The sequence below is a fragment of the Triturus cristatus genome, chromosome 2_1, assembly GCF_964204655.1.
Source record: "Triturus cristatus chromosome 2_1, aTriCri1.1, whole genome shotgun sequence".
Lineage (NCBI taxonomy): Eukaryota > Metazoa > Chordata > Amphibia > Caudata > Salamandridae > Triturus > Triturus cristatus.
In genome coordinates this window covers 387,812,347-387,824,682 of record NC_140581.1, presented here as the reverse complement: position 1 = coordinate 387,824,682, position 12,336 = coordinate 387,812,347, and the positions used below count along the sequence as shown (strand labels likewise).

The following is a 12,336-nucleotide window of genomic DNA, read 5'->3' as shown; positions in this document are numbered from 1 at the left end:
CTCACTCAACCTTCCCTGGCGCTGGTCCCAACGATAACACTCGTGTCCCCATCCTCATCCCCAAGTTGGAGCCGGACCCAGTGGGGTTGCATCTGAATCCACGCTGGATGGTACTTTTGTTCCCCTGTTCATCCCTGGTGTTCCCTATTGACCAGAGGGTGGTGATAAGGACTGAGAGGGGTCGCTGGACCCTTTAAGTGACCAGCTGGAAGAACTTGATTGGCAAGATGACCTGGGTGATGCTAGTGGTCTGGACACTTCTCCAGACACTGGCTTGCTTTCTCCCCCTACCGTGGCTACGGAGGAGGGAGCGTCCTATGCTGTGGTGGTGAGAAGGGCGGCCAAGGTCTTGAGCCTTCATCTCCCTTTGGTGGTGATCAGGACTAACCTCCTGACAGAGGTGCTTCATCCTGCAGCGTCTTTCTGAACCCCAATTGCTGTTTAACGAAGCCCTCATTGATGTCCTCCTTGGCACCTGGTCCAAGCCCGTCACAGGGGCTTCTGTGGAGAGGACGATTGCCCGTGGCCACCGTCTGGTTCCCAACCCAGGACTCTAACCCCGAGAGCTTGGTGGTCCAAGCGTCTTCTTTAAAGGGCACATTCCCTTCTGCCTCTCCAGATGGGGAATCCAAGAAGCTGGACCATCTTGGGAAGCGTATGTTCTCTTCCTCCAGCTTGGCACTGCAGTCCGTGAATACCACTTGCCTCTTAGGCAGATACTCCCATACAATCTGGACTATGGTTGCGCAGGTGCTGGCTCAGTGCCCGGAGGAGGCCTGGGACGTTCTCTCCCAGGCAGTGGCGGAAGGGAGAGATGCAGCCAAATTCACGATCAGATGTGGACTGGATACCACCGACTCACAGGGCGAAACGATTGCCACGTCTGTAGCCCTTAGCCGCTATGCCTGGTTGAGGACATCTGGCTTTTTGGGGGATGTCCAGTCAACCTTGATGGACATGCCCTTTCATGGCTGTCGTCTTTTTGGCGACAAAGCAGACTCTGCACTGGATCGCTTTAAAGATTCTCGGGCTACGACCAGATCTTTGGGCCTCGTCTTCTTGCCAACTCCAGTCTGCTTTTCGTCCCTTTCAAGGCTACGTAAGGGGCACCTAACTGTGTCTGGGCCAGTGTAGCCACCAGCTCACACAAGCTGCCCAGCCACTGCATGGCCACGGGACCCATCGACATTGCGGGACTGGGACTCAGCGGGCGGGCTAGTCTACCCTTTCCTCCCCTGCTGCAGCCTCAAAACGTTCCTAGTCCGATGTTTCAGGCCCATCAACGCCATCGCCGCCATCACCACCTCGACTGGTAATCCATCACATCGGACAGGTGGGTTTTGCAAATTGTCCGAAAGGGCTACCCTCTCCCCTTCGAGACTACCTCTCAATACATGCCACCGTCTTTCGATCGCATGTCGAAGGATCATATGGCACTTTCTCCGCCAGGAAGTTTCAGCTCTCTTGGCCAAGGGAGCTATAAAGGGGGTCCCTACGCCAGAAGTAGGTTGTGGTTGCTATTCCCGCTACTTTCTGGTGCCCGAGAAGGACAAAGGCCTACTTCCTTTTCTACACCTCAGGGCCCTCAACCGCTTCCTCCGGAAAGAGAATTTCAAAATGCTCACGTTGGCTCAGGGTCTGTCTGTCCCTGACCCCGGAGACAGGATGGTGGCGTCGGACTTGCATGACTCCTATTTCCATATTCCCGTCATGCCAGCCCACAGACGCCATCTACAGTTCACAGTGGGCCAGGAGCACTTTAAGTTCACTGTGCTCCCCTTTGGCCTTACTAGCACCCCTCGGGTGTTCACAAAAGTGATGGTGGTGGTCACAGCTCATCTGCCCAGATCAGGGGGTTCCAGTCATTCCCTATCTCGACAACTGGCTATTGAAGGCGAGTTCGCCCCAGTCTGCCGTGTCAGACCTCCAGTCTACAGCAGACCTCTTGCACTCGCTGGGGTTCACTATAAACGTGCCAAAGTCACACCTGACTCCCTCTCAGACACTCCCTTTCATCTGCGCTGTTCTGGACACAGTACAGTTTCAGGCCTATCCTCCTGAGCAGAGTCCAGGATATTTGGGCTATAAGACTGATGTTTCAGCCTCTATCCCGGATTTCGGTGAGAAGGACTCTGAGGCTGCTGGGTCTCATGGCCTCCTGCCGGTGGATCAAGCCAGGTGGCATATGCGGGTTCTGTAGTTGGACCTGGAGTTCCAATTGGCGCAGCATCAGGGGAATCTCGAACTACGTTCAGAACCTGTGGGAACGGCACAACAATTGCATTGGTGCATAATGAATAGGGCTCCCGGTTTTATGGTATTTATTTTTGTAACATTTCCGTGTGTATTTATCCATATTTATTTTTGGGCCATTTTATCTGTATTTATCCGTATTTAATTTGTGTTTTAGTGTATGAATGAAGTTGTAAAACTGTACATTTCCATATTCATTTAACTTATAGACACGCACTGATACTTTGATGTCTGTCATGTTTTAGCTATTGAAGAGGCCAAATTTTACGTAATAATACATCCACCAAATAGTAGCATTATACCACAAATGTATGTTGACATATGCCATTATTTAACAAAATTTCATCCTGTTTTTTAATTTTCCATGATGTCCATCTGCTCAGCTGTTGGGCTACAATTCATGAAAGACAGCACGGAGAGTCACTTAAAAGAAACCCAATTTTTCTGTATTTATCCTTTTAGAAATAAATGCAGACAGAAAACATTGTTTTTTGTCTGTATTTATCTATTAAAATCCGTAAAACCTGAAAACAGGGAGCCTTAATAATGAATCAAGCTTGGGCCAGAGGCAGATCCCTCTTCCTCCCCCTTCCCCACCCCCCCCCCCCCACCAGATCTAACAGTGGTGACAGATGCGTCACTGCTGGGATGGGACGGTCTCCTAGGAGAGGCAGAGGTCAGAGGCATCTGGTCTCCGGCAGAGTCCGGGCTTCAGATCAGCCTTCTGGAGCTTCGGGTGATCCGACTGGCACTAAAGGCATTCTTTCACTCTCTCAAAGGGAAGGTGGTGCAGGTGATCATAGACAACACCACCGCCATGTGGTACTGCCACAAACCGGGCGGGTGGGGTCATAGACCCTATGTCAGGAGGCTCTTCGCATTTGGACATGGCTGGAACATCAGGGCATGACCCTGGTGGTTCAACACCTGGCGGGTTCTCTGAATGCCAGGGCGGACGAACTCAGCCGTCGGTGCTTGGTCGAACACGAATGGCGTTTTCATTCAGAGGCTGTGCAAGGTCTCTTTCAGCGATGCGGAGAGCCTTGTTTAGATCTGTTTGCCACTGAAGAGAACACTCAATGTAAATAGTATTCCACACTGGAGTTTCCAAGGCGGCACTCGCTCTGCGACACCTTACTTCGCAAGTGGAACTGTGGCCTCCTGTACGCCTTTCCGCCTGTACATCTTCTGCCCAGAGTGCTCAAGAAGATCAAGCGCGACCGGGCCCACGTTATTCTTGTGGCTCCGGACTGGGCATGGACAGTCTGGTACCCCCCGAGCTCCTGAGCATGGCCATCGATCCTCAGATTAGACTGCCCCTTCGGGAGGATCTTCTTTCACAGCAGCAGGAGATGGTTATTCACCCAAACCTGTCTAGTCTCCATCTCCTTGCGTGGAGATTGAGCGGCGACAATTTACACCTTTCAACCTTATGCACGAAGTCTGTAATGTCATCTTGGCAGCCAGGTGTCCCTCCACTAAATCGGTATACGCCTGCAGATGGAACAAGTTTGTGGCATGGTGCACAGCAAAAGCTGTGGATCCCCTTTCTGTCACTCTTTCAGACGTCCTTTCTTTGGCCCAGCAGGGTTCTGCTCTAGGCACTCTCAAAGGCTGTCTTGCTGCTATCTCTGCTTTTCTTATGCTGCCAGATCAGCTATCCTTATTCAAGTCTCCTATTGTAAAAAGATTCTTTAAGGGCATTACTCATCTTATTTCCTCCATTACTTTCATAATGCCCCAGTAGGACTTGAATCTTGTTCGAACATATCTTGTGTGCTCCCTGTGAGCCTCTTCATAAATGTTCTCTTATGCTCCTTACTCTGAAAACTGCTTTCCTTGTGGCCATCACCTCTGCTTGCAGGATGAGTAAACTTCAAGCTTTGTCTTCCAAGCCCCCTTTCTTCTCTGTGCATCCAAAGTGGTGCTTAGTACGAGGCCTTCGTTCCTTCCTAAAGTGGGTACACCATTTCATGTAGGACAATCGATCACCTTGCCCACTTTTTTTTCCCACTTCAGCACCCTTCCAAGAAAAAGTAGAGACTAGTTTGCCTGGACCCTAAACGTGCGCTATCATTTTACCTTGACCGCACCAAATATTTCCAAGTGGATGATCAACGCTTTATTGGATATGTAGGTGCCAAGAAAGGCCGGGCTGTTCAAAAACGTACCATCTCTCAATGGGTTGTCCTTTGCATAAAGATCTTTAGCAAAGAAGGGTCCTCCAATGGGGCTGCGTGCTCATTCCACTAGGGCGACGGCAGCAACCACTGCATTGGCACGTGGAGTCCCACTCCTTGATATCTGCCAGGCAGCAACGTGGGCATCTCTGCACACATTCAACGGACATTACTGCCTGGACAGTCTGGTTTGCCCGTTTGGTCATCCAGGACTTTTTAGTCTGAACTTGGTTCGCTGACACTTCTCCGGGGATGGTATTGCTGGGGTATCTATTCTAAGGTAAGGAATCTAAAACTTACTGTCTCTTTCAGATGAACAAGTTACTTACCTTCGGTAATGATGTATCTGTAAGAGACATAGGTTAGTTGTATCTTCCTTACCGCCCCACCCATCCTCCCCACTCTTCCAACTGACTTATAGGGCTAGGGACTCCCTTACAGGGCCCCAATTGTGGTGCACCAGCGGTCAGTGTCTTTCATGGCACTGCGCTTCTGGCGTGGAATATCGTGTCAGAACTGACGTTAGCACACAGGGGTGGCGTTTAAGTAGGCACTGCAACGTCATCCCGGTGACCACGACACTGACAACGGGCGCGGAGTCGACTGACACCACCTACCAACGCACAGGGGCGCTGCTAAAGAAAAATCTCTGGATCCAGTCTTACGCCTGGGGGAAATTCTAAGGTAAGGAATCTACAACTGAAGTATGTCTCTTACAGATACATCATTACTAAAGGCAAGTAACTTGTTCTTTTCTGTACATTCTGTTCATGGAACAGTATTATTTGAATGTATTTGTGGTTCAAATGAATCGGATACCTGTCAATGTCTTAAGAGGTCCACATTTGTAATTCTCTGTGATGGTGTTTTTCACCGGAGGAGCTTAGATCAGGAGTGCTCCCGGTATCTACCGGAAGAGATTCAAGCACGGTGTCTGCGCCAGGCCTTCTCGAATGCCGGCAAGAGGTCTTCGTGATTAACGCTCGCTGTTCACATCTGTAGTGATGCTAACGTCGCGAGCTTGGATCCCAGCGAGGCAGACTCGGCCTTGCATCCTTCGGTCACACTGACGCGACCCTGCACAGTCCCCAGTCAAAGACCGGGAATAATGACGATATCGCCCTCTTGCAATTTAGCTTGAATTCTTATCTTTCGGATATAGACTTATTATGCATGTGTTCACTGTTACCGAAGCTGCGTTTGCGCAACACAGGTAAAAATAAAATCAAAGTAAATAGTAAAATGTTATTTATAGCGCTTCCAAGCAGCCGAAAATGGTATGAGGCACTATGTAAAATTCTTTTTTTTTTTTTTTTTTCTTTCTTTCTAAATTGCCGTTTCTATTCCCAATTTGTGTTCAGGATTTTATACTTAAAACCTGTTATAAGCCATGACAAGGCTGACCAGAACCTATCGGGTTGTCCCCATCCATATCGGTGCTTCAGGTCGCGGATTTAAATGGCTATGGAGGGAGAGGGAGGGTTTGCTCTTAGTATGTTATTTTATAAAATATTTTATGTACATTTTACCTTTTTTTTTTTTTTTTATACTTCGCTGACAATTGTCCTGCGAAATTGTTTAGAATTAACGTGTGCAGTTTATATTGCTTGAAGTGGATACAGTCTGAGTGATAAAAGTAAAGTTAGGGGCTGTACATTTCCTGTTAATGAGAAATGTCTTCCCTGCTGTGTTTTTCAGTTCCAGAAATCCTACCCTGGGGTTTACAGGAAGCGGCTTCCTACTCCAGAGAGCGAGGCAGCAATTTTCCCTGAAAAGGTGAAAACGAAACCACAGATGATGTTTTTCACGCTGAAGAATCCCTTTCAACCTTTTCACAGAACTAGAAGCTTCCGAATGTAGTGTCTGCGCGTGAGCGCCTACATCAAGGACACGTGGAGCAGTCCGAACCGAGCAAGGATTGGCTACTGAAACCAGTCACGTGACTGATGCATGGTGTTGAGTTCTCGAGAAACCATTATCAGTATTTTTATACTTAAATATCTAATGATATGTTTAGTTACATGTACAGTTTTAAATGTAAAAGAGAATTGAACTAAAAAGATTACTTGAATAACCCGTAGGGGGTTTGTGCCTTAATGCTCTTGAAAGATAATCTCATTGATGTATATTTTAATTGTCTGTCTGTTAACTTGTTACCTTTAGTTTTACTCAAGTTCGTCCCATATATTTCATTACACTGGATATAACGAAGTTAGTTTTCGTGGGTAACCGCTTTGACGAGTTTGAATCACTGGACAATTTGACTTCTGATTTAAAAAAAATATATATATAGTTGGTTGATTGCTATAGTGGATTTCTTAACTCCTTACTGAGTGTTTTAGGTTTGTAGTCTGCTTGCTCGGTCTCGAATACTAAATCTCTTCACTGTAATTAACTTTAGAAAGTACTATAGCGGTGGCTTTCTTCAATTACCTCAGTACCCAGCATCCACCCCTCCATTCCCAGCATGCATCGCGAAGCCGTGCCGGAGGGGAGGTCTTCCCGTTACTTCGTTCGTCTGCCGCTCCTCCTGTCGAGAGCTCTTCTGCGGTGGGGGGCGGGGGGTTTGGGGTGGGGGGGGGGGGGGGGGGTTCGTTTACTGAAAGCCACCTACAAATTAAGAATTGGTGGGTGGAGGGTCAGTACACCGGGATTCTCCGTAACCTTCTGACTGCCCGCTGCTGGCTCTACGAGGGCCATGTGTGAGGTGAGGGAGGGAAGCCAGACAAAGTAGAAGCTGCAATTAGAATCCAAACAGTGCAAACCCCGGGGATGTCCTGGTCTGAAGCGCGCTTCATGTCCTGGGGCCAGCAACCGCAGTGTTTCCCTTCCTAGGGCATAGGCAAAGGCTGTGGCACTGCGAGGTGAATGACATGTAATTTGTCTTCCCACCTGAGATCCTGTGCGGGGGGTGGGGGTGTATCGTGGAAATATGAAGGCAAATGCTTAATTGGCATTTCAAGACTAAAAGGGCCCTTATAAAGTGGAGTGTGCTGCAGGCAGTGGAGACATTTTCTTGCAGGATCTCCACCAGCCTAGACATTACCATGCAGCGGTTTCCACCAGCCTAGACATTTTCTTGCAGCAGTCTCCACCAGCATAGACATTTTCTTGCAGCAGTCTCCACCAGCATAGAGATTTTCTTGCAGCAGTCTCCACCAGCATAGAGATTTTCTTGCAGCAGTCTCCACCAGCGTAGAGATTTTCTTGCTGCAGTCTCCACCAGCATAGAGATTTTCTTGCTGCAGTCTCCACCAGCATAGAGATTTTCTTGCAGCAGTCTTCTTGCTGCAGTCTCCACCAGCATAGACATTTTCTTGCAGCAGTCTCCACCAGCATAGACATTTTCTTGCAGCAGTCTCCACCAGCATAGAGATTTTCTCGCAGCGGTCTCCACCCAGAAGAGACATTTTCTTGTAGCAGTCTCCACCAGCATAGACATTTTCTTGCAGGGTCTCCACCAGCATAGACATTTTTCTCCTCCAACGGAGAATTTTTTTTTGCAGAGGATTCCACCCAGCGAAGACATTTTCTTGCAGCCATCTCCACCCAGTGGAGTCCTTTTCTTGCAGCCATCTCCACCCAGTGGAGTCATTTTCTTGCAGCTGGCGCATTCTTCAAGGGAGATGACGATTGCTGGACAGTCTTGCAATTTAAGTGTGAGTTGATTGCAGTTCTCACCATTTCAATTGCAGTTCTCACCATTTCAATTGTGTTCCTACAACAGTAGTAAATCGATTTCATTAATGTATTTAATTGGAAAATATAATTTGCTGAAGACTCGGGGATTTGGTGGTCACGAGTTAAGTATCTATGGTTTTTACTTTCCAAGACACTGGAAGAAGTGATCATTAAGAACTGGTCGATATAAAGATTCTCATGATAACCATATTTGTGATTAAAAATGAAAACACGTTACATTTATTGTCTTTATCCAGTTTTGAATGTTCTTTACCGTTTAAGCCCTGGAAACCGGTTGTTTGGTTGCCCACTCGTGTAAAAGTGATGGCGTGTCTAGGATTGCCCTAACTGCTTGTTCTTTGTAAGTACCAGATGGATATTGGAAAATGCAGTGTGTCTCGTCGCCCTCCGTAGGCCAAAATAAACCTTCCAAGGGATTTGACTACTGTCTAGTCCCTTGTGGGAAACCTACTTCAATGACCCGTGGTGAGTATTTTGTGGAGCTGCGTCAGAAGCGTTTGTGAGCGGGCATCTGTCCTCCTGTGCAGGTTGGATATCGAAATATGCAGCTAGTTGCCACGTGGTCATCCCTTTGGAGGCAGTCTTATTGGTATTGTGGAGGACAGGTTCTAGAGTGTGAAGTATAGGTGAACCCAGGGCGCATGCGGGATCTTGCACATGTGTCTTGCTAACGACAAATGCCTCCTGCCCACGTGTTGGCTGGACCGGTTCAGGCTCGTCACTGTTGGTTCATGTGTGCGCCCTCCCATTCTTCATGAAAGTTCCCCACAAGTTGGAGTAATCAAGCTATTGCAAGACGAGTTTGTCTTTGCCTGCTTCGTTCCTGAAGCTATAAGTCCTAGCGCCGAAATCCCTTCTTGAGGCTTCGCGGTGCTCTGGGCTCCAGGAGAAACTCTATAGCTCACTACAAAAGCAAGCCGCTTGGGTTAATTAGGTGATCTTCGATTATGCGTCTTCTATATAGTGCTGCGTTCGTCGATTTCTAGGCGTCTTAGCGCCGTTGGAAGTCTCGCTCTGTAAACACGACCTGAGGGCCTGCGGGTCAGGTCTTGCACGTTCCACCGAGCCTTTGTGTTTGTGTTCATGTGTTGCAGGTTCGATGTTGGTTTCATCTTAGTAAACCGTATTCAGTGATGCAGTGTTGATGTTGTGTAGTGCTTGGTACCCGTACGGCACGTCTGGGAGCACGGCACAGACGAGGATAAGCGAAACGGATCCGTTCGAATCTTAAGGAGGAAGAGCTGTGGCAGATCTGGCCGTCAAAGGAGGGTTTTGCTTCTCGGGTGATAGGCAATCCGCCATCTAGAGCCAAAGCTGCCCCCTTTGCTGAGAGGTGGCCCTAGGGCAGTTGCTCAGGGCTCATGAAAGCTCGAAGTCCTGTACCCCTGTCAGATCTTGGCAGGGACGGTGGAATGAATGGGAGCCTGTGCCCGACAAGTTTCGGTGTGTAAGGCGATAGCAACAGGTTTGCCTCGGTTATAAAGAAGCAGTCAGAGGGTAATTATGTCTGCTTCCAAGACTGGGCCGTGTAGGCCACATACACACGTGACACCCGCTTACACTTGTGAGGGATTCCTGTACTGAATGCCGTTTCCGCATTGTTCTAACTGGGCAGGCTAACTTCTCTTTAAAACTTGAAAATCTTGTAAGCAAACTAGTTATCTGGGTAACTTTCTCTCCAGTCATGGGTGTCACTAATGGCATTCATGGTCCAGCTGCTGGGGAAAGCAAGTAGCTGCTTTAAAAATACCCAAGGTGAACAACTCTGATGGGCAATGTAAGTATCTGAAATAAAAAAAGTTGAGCATTTTTAACTTGAAAAAGAGCATCACTATGGGGGATCTGGTATTGTATGCATGAGATTGTCTACCCTAGTTTGCTCTCCTAGTGACATCCACGAGGTGGCAGTATGTCTCCATGCTGTGAATAGATGCGGGTTAGGATTCCGTGCCGCATTTTATATACCCTCTTTAACGTTTTAGTTAAATATTTATATATTCCTTTGGCTTGACATTTCTGAATGTTCCAAAAACGAAAACCCGGCTCCCGTGGCTCGCTCCTAACTGGCTATTTTCACTTGCTGGAAAGCAAAGTCTTGTTTACAGTGTACGAAGGTGACCGGGCCGGAAACTGCATAAGACATGTTTAATAGTATTATTGTTCGTACTTGCCCATTCCTGGTTTATTTTCTTAACATTTTTGTATTCAGTACTTGGCAGGCTACATATGCCAGCAATGTGGGAAACCATTCACCCCTCGTATTTTAATCAAGGTATTTTAGGAGGCTGATTGCATTCGGCGTTTACCAGACGAATGCCTTATTGGCCATTACTCGGAAAAGAATTAGTAGAAGGTAAACCAGGCTCTGCGATGGGTCAGTAAACTTCTTGAAACCAGAACATTAAAATGTAAAACACAGCAATGCTTACTGAAAACCAAAAGCCGCTGCAAACTTGCCTGTAATGTTAGTGAGGGTTTACTACTCCTATGCTCCTAGAGTTGTTTAGACATGCGTTTAAAGGAACTGTTGCAGCGCGAATTATTAAAGTCAAACATTATACAAGCGCGGTGACCTGCCTGAGAGCTATTTCCGTCACGATAGCGCACGTGCTGCACTAACACATTACAGGATCTGCCTCGACAACGCCGAATGCACAATTGGTTTGGTAAATGCTGTTGCTGTAGCTGTACAGTGATCCCTGTCTCCAGGTTTGTGTGTTGCACTCCTAAAGACCTTCTTCTGCCCTGAAGACACTTTGCTCTGTTTGAGGTCTCCTAACCTATGTGGGGCACGTGTTCTTGGGCCTCAGAGGCGTCTTTCCTGTTGGTGTTAGCAAACATGCGACCCTTCGTGCGCCTATTTTAATGTTTCTAGATAAGCGAGTTTGTCAGCTTGTAAGCGAATATTAATATTCTGGGCCGTCTCTGTACGCTTCTGCTGTTTTATTGTAGCGAATTTTAATTTTTGAGACAATATTTTATTTAGGATCTTTTATGTTAAAGGATAAAATTGTAATGCAAACACAAAATGCAAGCACTGGTGAGAGTTATGCGACGTTGAATTTTCTGGATTGTGTATGGCGCGCAGCTCCCACGGGTGGGGCATCTTGGCGCTTTAGCTTCGTGTGGAAGTCGTTGTGAGCATGCAAGAGTGGGTGTCGATGTGGGTGGGTGGAGTATTGCCAGTGTGGTGTGCGAGGCCTGCAGCTGTGCTCCGGTACTGTAACAACGCACGCGCCTTACTGGCTATGCGTGCTAGCGTAACGCAGGAAGCGCTAACTTCATATACGGCGCGTGGTCCGTGTTTTTCAGAGCGTATACAATTTACAAACACTTTTACGCTAGTGGTTGATATCAGCAAGTCTACAAGATCTTATTTATGCTTTTAAATTTGAAATTTTGATTCACAGAAACTTATGTTCTAAGCAAACCGTCACTTGGTTTTAAGGAAAAGTCCAACGGTTCCATTATTAGTTCCGATAACCGCACATTATTAATTTAAAACGAGTTTACAGATGGCTTAGAAAAAAGAACGTCGTTCATAATAAACAATTATCTTATTAACATTTGAAACTCTTTAAATGTCATTTGCCGTTCTAATGGAAGAAAATGCTAATTAAATATGTTGACCGTTATAGAAGGAGATATATAATCTGCAACGTTAACATGAGTTTTTATGATATTCTTTAAATGGTGCTTATTTTGTTCGTGAAATAATGCTGCAGGCAGGAACGCTGTTGTAGTTCGCCAGCAAACGTAGTTTAATTAATTTTCAAATGTCTTAGGCTGTAAATAAATGCTTGATGCGAGCGGTTGTTCTCATTGGGCTTCTTGTGAAATACTTTGTTAGATGCGTTGTAAATATGCCTTAAACTCGTGCTGCAAATACTGCCTTGGTAGAATATTTTTCTTACTCATGTAAATAATTGAAAATCATGTAAATAATTGAAAGAAATCTCATTAAATTTTGACACTGTTTAGCATGGGCCACCTTTATTTGGCTTGATTATTTCTGTGTTGTCTTTTATTAAAGTTCACTTTGCCACTTTATTGCGATTGTTTAAAATCATAAAAGTACAGTCATAAAACAGAATTCATTTAGAGTACATATTCCAGTTAATACAAAAAGCCAGTGTCAGAGATCAGGGTATCAAGGTAATTTATCAGTAGGCTGACCCCTTTTAAAACCAATAAATCAATC

At 46.6% G+C, this 12,336-nt stretch overlaps 1 protein-coding gene across 2 annotated transcripts in view; it reads left to right on the top strand.

Annotated features, from left to right (window-relative positions):
• DEPDC1B (DEP domain containing 1B) overlaps window positions 1–12,123 on the top strand; it is a 274,836-nt gene extending 262,713 nt beyond the window's left edge. The window contains exon 11 of one of the 2 annotated variants that reach the window (XM_085631495.1): window positions 6,132–12,123. In XM_085631495.1, the coding sequence (XP_085487621.1) occupies window positions 6,132–6,293 (162 nt within the window). In that variant the 3' untranslated portion in view covers window positions 6,294–12,123. The remainder of the gene's footprint in view (window positions 1–6,131) is intronic. The other variant, XM_085631491.1, reaches the window with a different exon arrangement.
• The last annotated feature ends 213 nt before the right edge of the window (window positions 12,124–12,336 follow it).